This window comes from Orycteropus afer, unplaced genomic scaffold (assembly GCF_000298275.1).
Source record: "Orycteropus afer afer isolate SDZICR_OR568_19922 unplaced genomic scaffold, OryAfe1.0 scaffold00124, whole genome shotgun sequence".
Classification (NCBI taxonomy): Eukaryota; Metazoa; Chordata; class Mammalia; order Tubulidentata; family Orycteropodidae; genus Orycteropus; species Orycteropus afer.
This window is the reverse complement of record NW_006921711.1, coordinates 1,708,109-1,719,368: the sequence shown is the minus strand read 5'-3', so window position 1 is coordinate 1,719,368 and position 11,260 is coordinate 1,708,109. Positions and strand designations below refer to the sequence as shown.

The following is an 11,260-nucleotide window of genomic DNA, read 5'->3' as shown; positions in this document are numbered from 1 at the left end:
TCTACACCAGCAAAGAGATTGCTGAAAAAGAAATAAGGAAATCAATACCATTTACAATAGCTACCAAAAAAAATGAAATACTTGGGAATAAATCTTGCCAGGGACACAAAAGACCTTTCCAAAGAAAACTATAAAAGACTACTTCAAGAAACCATAAATAGATCTACATAAATGGAAGAACATACCATGCTCATGGATAGGAAGAATGAACATTGTGAAAATGTCAATTCTACTCAAAGCAATCTAAACATTCAATGCAATTCCAATCCAGATCCCATTGACATTCTTTAAGGATATGGAAAAACCAATCACTAACTTTATATGGAAAGGAAAGAGACCTCAGAAAAGCAAAGCACTATTGAAGAAGAAAAACAAAGTAGGAGGTATCACACTGCCGGATCTCAAAACCTACTATACAGCCACAGTAGTCAAAACTGCCTGATATAGGTACAATGACAGACACATAGACCAATGGAATAGAATTGAGAACCCATAAATAGATCCATTGACCTATGGTTAGCTGATCTTTGACAAAGGGCTGAAATCCATTAAATGGAGAAGAGAATGTCTGTTTAATAAATGGTGCTGGCAAAAATGGATATCCATTTGCAGAAAAATGAAACAAGATTTTTACCTCACACCATACACAAAAACTAATCCAGATGGATCAAAGACTTAAATGTCAAACCTAAAACTACAAATTTCTTCAAGGAAAAGCTAAGGGCAAATTTAGGGGCCTTAATATATGGCATAGACTATCAAGCATAACCCAAAATGCACATACAGCTGAAGAGACACTAGATGAATGTGACCTTCTAAAAATTAAATTTTTATGTGCTTCCAAAGACTTCTGCAAAAGAGTCAAAAGAGAACCTACAGATTGGGGAAAAAAATAATTGTCAATGACATATCTGACAAGGGACTTATCTCTAGAATTTATAGAAAACTCCAACACCTCAACAACAAAAAGGCAAATAATCCAATTAAAATATGGGCCAGAGACATGAATAGACACTTCACCAAAGAGGATATTCAGGCAGCCAACAAACATATGAAGAAATGCTCACAATCATTAGCCATTACAGAGATGCAAATCAAAACAACAATGAGATACCATCTTGCTCCAGCACTAGCAGCAAAGTTCAACAAGACAGAAAATAAGAACTGCTGGGAAGGATGCAGAGAGATTGGGACTCTCATACACAGCTGGTGGGACTGTAAAATGGTACAACCACTGTGAAAAGCAGTATGGCGATTCCTTCAAAAGTTGGAATTAGAAATACCATTTGACCCAGCCATTCCATTACTAGGTATACATCTTAAAGAAGTGAGAGCCATGACAAGAACAGACATATGCACAACCATGTTCATCACAGCACTATTTACAATAGCAAAAAGATAGAAACAACCTAGGTGCCCATCAACAGAAGAATGGATAACCAAACTATGGTACATACACAGAATGAAATATTATGTAACCCTAAAGAACAGTGTAGGATCTGAAAAACACCACAAAATGTGGATTAACTTGGAAGACATTATGCTGAGTGAAATAAGTCAATCAGAGAAGGACAAATATTGTATTAGTTCATTATCGTAAAAAGTCAAGGAAAGGTTTATATATGGAAGGAAATTTTCTTTGTTGGTTACCAGAGGTGGAAGGGGAGGAGAAGGAACACGGTAGAGACAAGTATTGATTTGGGTGAAGAGAAGGGCAAGGTACCAAGTGTGAGTGATCAACACGGTGGAATTGAGGAAGAGGAAGCCATAGAGAGGTGCATGGGAGGTACAGACAACAAAAATGAACCATTTTGCACATACAGTACTGCATTGTCATTGAAAGCAAGTATGGATATATGGGTAGAGAGATGAGTGGACAGGCTGAACCATTTGGTATGTCTATGCAGGGGAGTGTACCCAAGACCATTAAGGTTGGAAGACAATGTTTCTACAAGTGTTTTGGTATATTCTGTAAGAATTCCCAGGTGTATAGTAGAGCTGACAAGGGATAAGGTTGTAGTCACTTCTTGGCCTCAGCCAGCTACCCAGAGGGAGCAAGTAGTTGGAGCTTTGGGCTCAGGACCATAGTCACAGGGGACATCAAGCTCAATTGGCATAACATACTACACAAAACATTGTTCCATATCCTACTTTGTTGAGTAGTGACTGGGATCCTAAAAGCTTACAAGTGGCCATCTAGATGCAACAATAGGTCTCGGCTTGTCCAGAGCAAATTAGAATGAAGAAAACCAAAAATACATGGAAACAATTAGTCTGAGCAACTGGTACACCATGCGATCCTCAGCCTATACAGCTATTAGACCAGAAGAACTAGATGGTGCCCGGCTACCACTGTCAACCACTCTGAGGGGGATCTATGTAGGAGATCCTGGATATAGTGGGAGAACAATGTGGAAAAAAACTCAAAATCATTAAAGAAAAAAAAAAAGGGACCAGGTTTGCTGGTCTGATAGAGCTGCATGGAATTTCCAAGACTATGGCCCCTAGCTGCCCTTCAGGTCTGGAATTGAGCCCACTCCTGTGGCTTCCAGCCAAACAAAAGACAGGCATATGAGCTGAGCATTTACATTAGGCACATACACTCCTTGGAGAGAAGAATCATGGGAGAATCGAAGGACTGTGTATGCACAGACAGTTCGGCAGGCATGAGTGCATGGGAGGGAAGGACACAGGGAAGAGGTAACTATGGGGAAGAAATGGGAGGGGAATTGTTACATTGTGGGAAATTGCAGTCAATGTCATGAGACAAAGTGTATGTGAGCTGCTGTATGGAAAGTGAATTTGCTCTGTAAACTTTCACCCAAATCACAATTAAAAAAAAAAAATTTAATCAAAAGTTGGTGATTCAAACCAACCCAGGGATGCCTTGGAAGTAAGGCCTAGCAATCTGCTTCTGAAAGGTTACAGCACTGAGCAGTTTTACTCTACACACATGGGGTCTCCATGAGTCAGAAGTGACTCAACAGCAACTAACAACAAAAACAATATAGATGATAATCTTAACAAAAGAGCAGACTGCCAGGCCTTTCTTCCAGTGGGTTCCAACCACCAAACTTTAGGTAGCAGTCAAGGAAGTGCAAATCATTTGTGCCACCTAGGATATAGCTAAAGAAATCTGGGAAGACCCTGGGAAGACCCTGGGAAGTCTAAACTGAAAAACAAGCCAAGAATACGCTTTCTTTCTCACACACACTTTCTCTCCTATACACACATATGAAGCACACAGAGACAAACACATGTGTGCACAGAACCTGTAAGTCTTAATATTTATTCATCCTTCAGACCTCAACCTAAGGGTCCCTTTTTCTGAGAGGCTAGGGCTACTCTCTTATGGAACCATGTCTCTTTCCTCCCGATCCCTATTTCAGTGCACAATTCATTTAGTGTATTGTATCAATACAGTGAAACCTGTGAGAGACAGAACTCAACAGGACAGGACTACATTGCTTTTCCAGGACTTGAACATTATTTGCTTTTGACAGGGTGCAAACTTACAACTCTTCTATTACTTGTCTTACAGAAAAATACTTGAGTTTTCTTTCTCTGATAGGTTTCTGTCTACACAGATTCTGGCTTTCTCAGGTTTTACTGTATTTCCATTGCTCCTGGAATGTATGCTTCATAATCATAAAGGCCACTCTTGCTTTTGTCCACCATGTTTTTCCTAGCACTTAATTTGTTCATGGGCAGATAGAAGGTGCTCAAAAAATAGTGAATACATTCACGGTGAATAAATGAATACCTAGATAAATTTGATCAGTAGTTGCTCCTTACTTCAAGAGGGAGCCTGGTATAGTGATAGAGTGAATGTTGGTTGGGTATAGTTTCAGGGCTGGAATCAACTCAGAGAGAATACTCATTCATTTCCACCACTACCTCTACCAGCATTGTTGCACCTGTACATACCTTGTCTTCCCTTCTCTGACAATGGTTGGACTATTTGGATTCTTATCTAAAGCCACCACCTTCACTTTCATACTGGATCCCATCCCCTCTTGCCTAGTCAATGTATTCTCTACTTCCGTAGTGATACCGCCTCGGAAATCCAAGGAGGGGTCGCAATGAGTCGGGTCTGACTCAACGGCACATAACAACAACAACTGCAACATTGGAGCCCTGGTGGTACAATGGTTAGCCACTAGGCTGCTAACTGAAAGGTTGATGGTTCAAACTCACCAGCTGCTTTGTAGGAGGATGAGGTAGCAGTCTGCCTCCATAAAGATTACAGCCTTGGAAACTTAGTAAGGTGGTTTTATTCTGTTCCATAGGGTTACTGAGTCAGAACTGACTCAATGGCAGCACTGGCCTATAGAACTTTCTTCAGTGATGGCAATGTTCTGTATCTATGTTGTCTAATATGGCAGCTATTAGCCACATGTGGCTATTGAGTACTTAAAATATGGTTAAGGGACTGAGAAACTAAATTTTACATTTAATTAATTTAAATAGCTACCTGTGGGTAATTCCCATTAGCATCACACATGCTGTTACTTCCCCTTTCTTAAACAAAAAAAATTCTCTTGACTTTACAACCCTTCTAGATGCTACTCCATTTCTGTTTTCTCCTTTATAGTATACTCTGCAAAAATCTGTTTATAATACTCGTTTACACTTCCCCATCTTCCATACACTCTTTTTTTTTTTTTTTTTTTTAAGAATATAGTGATATCACCTTGGAAACCCAAGGAGGGGTCGCTGTGAGTCGGGTTTGACTCGACAGCAGTAAGAGTATAAAACATAGTTACATTATTGATTTAAAAATATGGAATGCTTCATGAATTTGAGTGGCATCCTTGTGCACGGGCCATGCTAATCTTCTCTGTATTGTTCCTTTTTTTTTTTTTTTTTGGTATATGTGCTGCCAGAGTAAGCACTTCTTCCATATACCCTTAAAGTCACTTCAATCAATCTTTTGACTCAACATGTCACCAAAATGTTTCTTCTCAGGATCATTCCCCCCAAAATGAAACCATTGCTGTCAAGTTGATTCTGACTCATAGTGACCTCTAAACTGACAAATCCTATCGTCAATGTTGAGTCCTCACCTTACCAGAATTAATAGCAGCATTTTACATGATTGATAAGTTCTTCCTTTTAAGACTTTTCCTTACTCAGTTATCTGGAACTTTATCACTCTGTCTCTCTGGGTATTCCTTCTCAATTTTCTTTGTTGGATTCTCATCTTCACATTCTCTAACTAGTATTAAAATGTCACAAGGCACAGTCCTTGGACCTCATCTCTTGTCTATCTATATTTTTTTCCTAGCTATGGCTTTACATATTAGGCATAGGCTGTAGACTCCTACATTTATCTCTAGCCCTGACTTCTCCCCTGAACTCCAGGCTTGTAACTCATACAGTAAACTACATACTCAGACTTGGCACTTGGATATCTAGTAGGCACCTCAAGCTTGATTTCACATTTTAAACCTGCTCCTTCCTCAGTCTTCTCCATTTTAGTCAATGCTCTATCTGCCTTAGTTTTGTAATGATGATATAACAGAAATGCCCCAAGCAGGTAGCTTTAATAAACAGGCATTTATTTTCTCATAGTTTAGGGGGCTAAGAAGTCTGAATACAGGGCGTCAACTCTATGGGAAACTTCTATCTGCTCTAGGGGAAAAATCTTTGTCTCAGCTTCTCTAGCCAGCCATCCTTGGAATTCCTAGGCTTGCAGACTGGTCTGCCTCCCACTTCTACACATAGTATAGGGCTTCCCCCTGTGCCTGCCTTGTTCTGTGCCTAATCTGCTTTTTTATACCCCAAAAGTGATTGGTTTAAGACATATCCTACACTGATACAGCCTCATTAACAGAACAAAGATACCCTATTCCCAAATGGGATTACATTTACAAGTATGTTGTTGGTGTTGGGTGTTGTGGAGTCAATTTCAATTCATAATGACTTCCTGTGACAGAGTAGAAGTGCCCCATAGGGTTTCTAGGCTGTATGGGAGCAGATTGCCAGGTCTTTTTCCAGTGGAGCTGGAGCCACTGGATGAGTTCAAATTGCCAACTTTTTGTATGTCAGCCACGTGCTTCACTGTTTCACCACTATGTCTCCTTATCCGTAGGTATAGGGGTTAGGATTTACAACACATTTGGGGGAGGGGACATAATTCAGTCCATAGCACCATTCTTCCAGATGCTTAGGCCAAAAACACTGGAGTCATCCTTGACACCATTAGTCAATCCATTAGTAAATCCAGTTGGTTCTACTAAGTAAGTATAGTGAGAATCTGACTCTCCCAACCCCAGTGCCACATTTCTAGACCAAGCTACTATCTCTACAATGTATTAGTCCAACAGCCTCCTAACTGGTCTCCCTACTTTTATTTACCTTCGATCCCTTAAAATCTCTCCCCACAACTGCAGGAATGATCCTTTAAAAATGTAAATGGGCTCATATCACAGCAACATGACAAACTTTCCAATGGTTTCCCATCTCATTCCATATAAAGGTCCAAGTCCTTACAGCAATCTCCAACACTCTGCACGATTTGACCCCAATGACCTGACTTCCAGGCCTTTCATGCCTCTGTTTTGCTCACTCCTCTCATCCACATAGTCTTCAGAGACTAAGTCTGTTCTTGCTTCAGGGCTTTTGTATTTACTGTTCTATATGCTTAGCGTTGCTATGAGTTGGAGTCAGTGGGAATGGGTTTGTTGTTTTTATGCTTAGAATGGCAGGAGAAAGATGTGGCAGTCTGCTTTTGTAAACATTACAGCCTCGGAAACCCTATGGGGAAGTTCTACTGTCCTAAAGGGTCACAAGGAGTTGGAATTGATCCTATGTTTTTTTATTTTTGTTGTTGTTGTTGTTTGTTATGCTTAGAGCAAGGTCCCTGGGTGGTGCTAAATGATTTGCAATGTTCTACTGATCTAAAGAAGCGCTCTGGTGGTGTAGTGCCTAAGGCATTTGATTACTAATGAGAAGGCTGGTGGTTCAAACTCACCAGCTGCTCCGCAGAAGGAAGATGAGGCAGTTTACTTCCCTAGAGATTTATTGCCCAGGAGACCCAATGGGGGTTGATGAGCAGACCTGATGGCAGTGGGTTTGGGATTTTTTGTTTTTTAGTGCCCTAAAAGTGGGTGGTTTGAACCCACCTTCTGCACAGCAGAAGAAAGACTTGGGGCTTAGTGATTTGTAGAGTTTTCTCTGACCCATCCAAATCAAAATCGTAACTCGACCCTCTTCCAAAGACACCCTCAATCCCTTTTCCTTATTTTACATGACTGTTCTTACCTGTCTTTTCAAACTAATAATCAGAGAGCTCAGTCAGAGTCTGGACTTGTTATGTTTTTGTACTCTGTTGTATCCCCAGGTTTTCAAAGTGTCTGAATATATGCTGTGAAATAGTACAAACAGCACTGAATAGGAGCTCAGTAAGTGTTCAATGAATGAATAAATAATATTCCCAATTGCTAGTATTAGAACCCAGTGTAAAGTAACCTTTATTAGGTCTCAGTTGCCTCATCACCTCTGAAAGGAGAGTTGGCCTAGGTAATATCACAATAAAATTAATTCTGTAGATATTTAATGCAACCTACTGGTGTAGTGCCTAAGGCATCCTACTGCTAACTAGAAGGCTGGAGGTTCAAACCCACTAGCTACTCCTTGGAAGGAAGGTTGGGCAATCTACTTCCCTAGTGATGCAGCCTTGGAAACCCAAGGAGGGGTCTATATGAGTCAGATCCGACTGGATGGCAGTGAGTTTAGTATTTGTGTATTTGTGTGTGTGTGTGTGTGTGTGCGTGTGCCTAGCAGGTGGGCAGGTGTTTCATCTATAAGGTCACCATCCCCGCTCTCAAGGAGCTTGTTGTCCAGTGAGTGAAACAGCCAAATGGAAAATCCATGGGAGGGTTTCCAGAAGAAATGTCTTGAGTGTTCACCAGGGATGGAGAGGAGACAGACAGCTAATTGAAGAGGGAGTGGAAGCCTGTTTCCGGTTTCCCACGTGTGAAGACTGAAGACTGACTTTAAGCCCAGTGGAAGCAGAGACATGTTTAACTTGCCTTACTGTTTTATCTCCAGCCTTGGTTCCAGACTCTTAAGTCACTTCCTTATATTCTCTCTGTTGCTGGTGCATTTTACTGAAGAAAGGGATAAGGAGTGGAGAAGATAATGAGTTTAATTCCAGCTTTAACCTTGGTTAGAATCCATCTATCCTATTAAGCAAGGCATTATGTATGAAGTTCATTAGAGTTGTAATTACGAATTCCTTTACACTGTATTCAGATCCCAATAGCACAAATCACATCATATTTAACCTTGGAAGCTACAGCGTAGCGCAAACATCCTCAACCTTTTTCTGTCTTACATTTCTGAGGGCGCAGAGCGTTCCTATCAGTAAGCGCCGGCAACTTGAGCCCTGAGCCTAGAGCCACAAAAACGAAAACGTCAACTTCCGCCACTCGGAAAAGAGAATTTTCCTATACTCTGGGATCTTTATAGTCGGCTCTTTTTGAGCGTTCCCTGGTGTTCTTGCTAGTTGGCCCCCCCGCAAACCCCTGCGCAAACCTCTGCGCAAACCTGGAAGTAGTTGACCTCTTCAGACCCTACCAACTGAAAAGTAGAGGTGTGTATTGATTTAACACGAAGAGACAAAGAATTTAAGACGAAATAAGAAGCTGTTTTTCGTAATAAATAAGGCAATTAATTTATTTTAAAGTAGTAAGGAGTTCATATATCTTCATATAAATAATTTTTTTTCCCCTCTCCAACTTAAAACAATCCTCGTCTCCCCTTACATTTGGGGCTCCTAGCCTTTAGTCTCTCCTGCGCCGGGCGACCCCGCGGTCACGTGCTCCTCCTGTCCTTCACGCGGAACGTGCTTCCTGCTGTGGGGTCGACCCAGTCATGGCAGCCCTGTTGAGACCAGCGCGCTGGCTTTTCCATGCCAGGGCGGCCGCACGCCTCCCTCTCTCCCTGCGTCTCCTCGCGGGCGGCCCAGGCCGGCCGCACGCCGTCCCTGCCTCTCGTATCCCTGCAGCTCGTACGGAGCCAGTAGCCGGGTGAGTGCCCAGGCTTTTTCCCCTGCCAGGCTTACAACGAAGGGACCAAATTTTGTGGGCCCAGGAGGGGGCTGAGTCCCATCTGCAATCTCATCACCCTAGGGCTAGGTTTCTCAAGGCGTCGGATTATACTCCCTGCCTGGGGTTTAATGGGTGACAGAGTTGGTCGCTTCAGAAGGTCATAGCCGCGGGTATGGCTCATTTACGGCTTGGATCCCTCCCTTACTTTTCCAGGGCTAGGTCTTTCAGTCCTCCGTTACCTACGGCCGCAGTTGATAGGGGCCTCTGAAGTTGATAGAGGCTTTGAATTTGAAGGCTGCTCGCGGGGGTCGTGCAGGAATCCACTTCCAAAGATTGGCTGGCTTGGGGGCTGTCCCATGTGGGAATCAGTGATCACTTAGGATTTGGATTTCCAGAGCTCAAGTTTTTTGGGGAAGGTGAATTGGGATTTTTTGAATGGGCTCAGATAGTTTAGGCGTAAACGTTTAATTATGATAGTTTGAATTTTTCTTTGCATTTTCTTGAACGGCGCATTCTTACAGAATTTACAAGGATGTTGTATGGGTAAGGATTTGTTACGGTAGGCTCTGTATGTGTCAACGAATGAATAAATTAATACACGCAAGGAATTCTTGGGATGGGGGATGCAAAGGCAAGTAGAACTTGTAATAGGTGTCAGATGTTTGAATGAATGTTCTTATGGACTGAAGTTTTTCAGGGTGTAGGCTTGTATAGATTTTTGGAGGTGGGTAAGGAAAGTTGATGGAGGTGTTAATTTGAGCAGGGTGCAAATTATGCCATTGTGATTTTATGCCATTGGGCAAGTTATTTAACATATTTAGGGCACAGTTTCCTTTGCGGTTGGTGGAATAATAGTGTTCAGTGTATTAAATTAGGTCAACTCTATAAAGCACTTAATAGAGGACCTGGTTTATAGTAAGTACTTCATTAGTTATTATGATAGTAACAACGAGTATTACTGGTTATGTGGACCTTTGTAGACCAGCCTGGAAACCTAATCGCTGAATAAAGTTATACTGGGGAGGGGTAATGTTTTATGGCTTCTTAATAACTTAGTTATAAATCTTTGGAATGTAGCCTATTTGTAGTTTTGGAGTCTCTCTGCATTTTCTTACTAGGCTTGAACAGTAAGTAACCTTCAGAAGGCTTGGAACAGTAATGTTCAGAAGGTGTGCCTTTGTTTTCAGAGGACTACATCTCTTGGCATTTAAAGAGTTTCTTTTAAAAGTTGTACAAATTAATGTTATCTTTCTAGTCCTTAGCAATAAGCTAGGGCAGGGTTGATGCTTTCTATCATCTTCACTGTTGCATTTGAGAAAAACTAAGTAAACAGGGAACTCAGTCTAGTAGAAAGGATGTCCATCTGGGTGTTCATCAGACTGGGGTTCCGTTTACTTGCTGCATAATCTTGAACATGTTACTTAACCTCTCTCATTCTCAGTTTTATTAGAAGTGATAGAACCTTTTTCTCTTGTCTTTGTAAAGCTGGCTTTAGGGCTCAGGTTAATGTCATCTCTTCAGAGAAGCTCTCCCTCAACACTTAATCTGAAAGGCTGTATTACTCTACTTCAGATTTATTAATGGCACTTCTTTGATATTTTTGCTTGTTTTTCTTTTACTTAGTAGATAATGAGTGCATGAGAGAAGGACTTTCTCTTGTTCGTCAGTGTATGCTCAGCTCATGCCCTTTTTGCCATCTAGTATGCACTGACTTAGGTTAACCATGTACAACAGCATGAAATATTGCCTGGTCCTGTGCCATCTTCACGGTGGTTGGTAAGTTCGAGTTGGTATGCTGTGGCTATTGTATTGTGTTTTAAGTGCCTTTCAACCTGAGGGCTCATCTTCCAGTGCTGTATTAGACAGTGTTCTGTTGTGATCCGTAGGGTTTTCATTGGTTGATTTTTGGAACTAGATTGCCAGGCCCTTCTTCCCAGTCTTAATCTGGAAACTCCTGAAACCTGTGCACTGTGGATGACCCTGATGGTATGTGAAATGCCAGTGGTGTCACTTCCAGTATCATAGCAACTTGCATGTCACCAAAGTATGACGAACTTGATGGATGGCGGTTCAATTCATTGTTGTGTTGTTGTTATGTGCCGTCAAGTCGGACCTGACTCAGAGCGACCCCTCCTTCGATTTCTGAGACAGTATCACTATGGAAGTAGATTGCCCCATCTTCCTTCCGAGGAGTGGCTGGTGGG

At 41.6% G+C, this 11,260-nt stretch overlaps 1 protein-coding gene and 1 non-coding gene across 2 annotated transcripts in view; one reads left to right on the top strand and one right to left on the bottom strand.

Moving 5' to 3' along the window:
- Window positions 1-4,777: 4,777 nt before the first annotated feature.
- LOC122150342 lies at window positions 4,778-4,887 on the bottom strand. Its single transcript, XR_006163616.1, has one exon. It is a non-coding gene; the product is annotated as a U6 spliceosomal RNA (small nuclear RNA).
- A 3,993-nt stretch (window positions 4,888-8,880) lies between these two features.
- Window positions 8,881-11,260, top strand: part of LRPPRC (leucine rich pentatricopeptide repeat containing) — a 146,186-nt gene continuing 143,806 nt past the window's right edge. Inside the window, exon 1 of the mRNA XM_007944418.1 lies at window positions 8,881-9,035. Coding sequence (XP_007942609.1) covers window positions 8,881-9,035 — 155 coding nt within the window. The remainder of the gene's footprint in view (window positions 9,036-11,260) is intronic.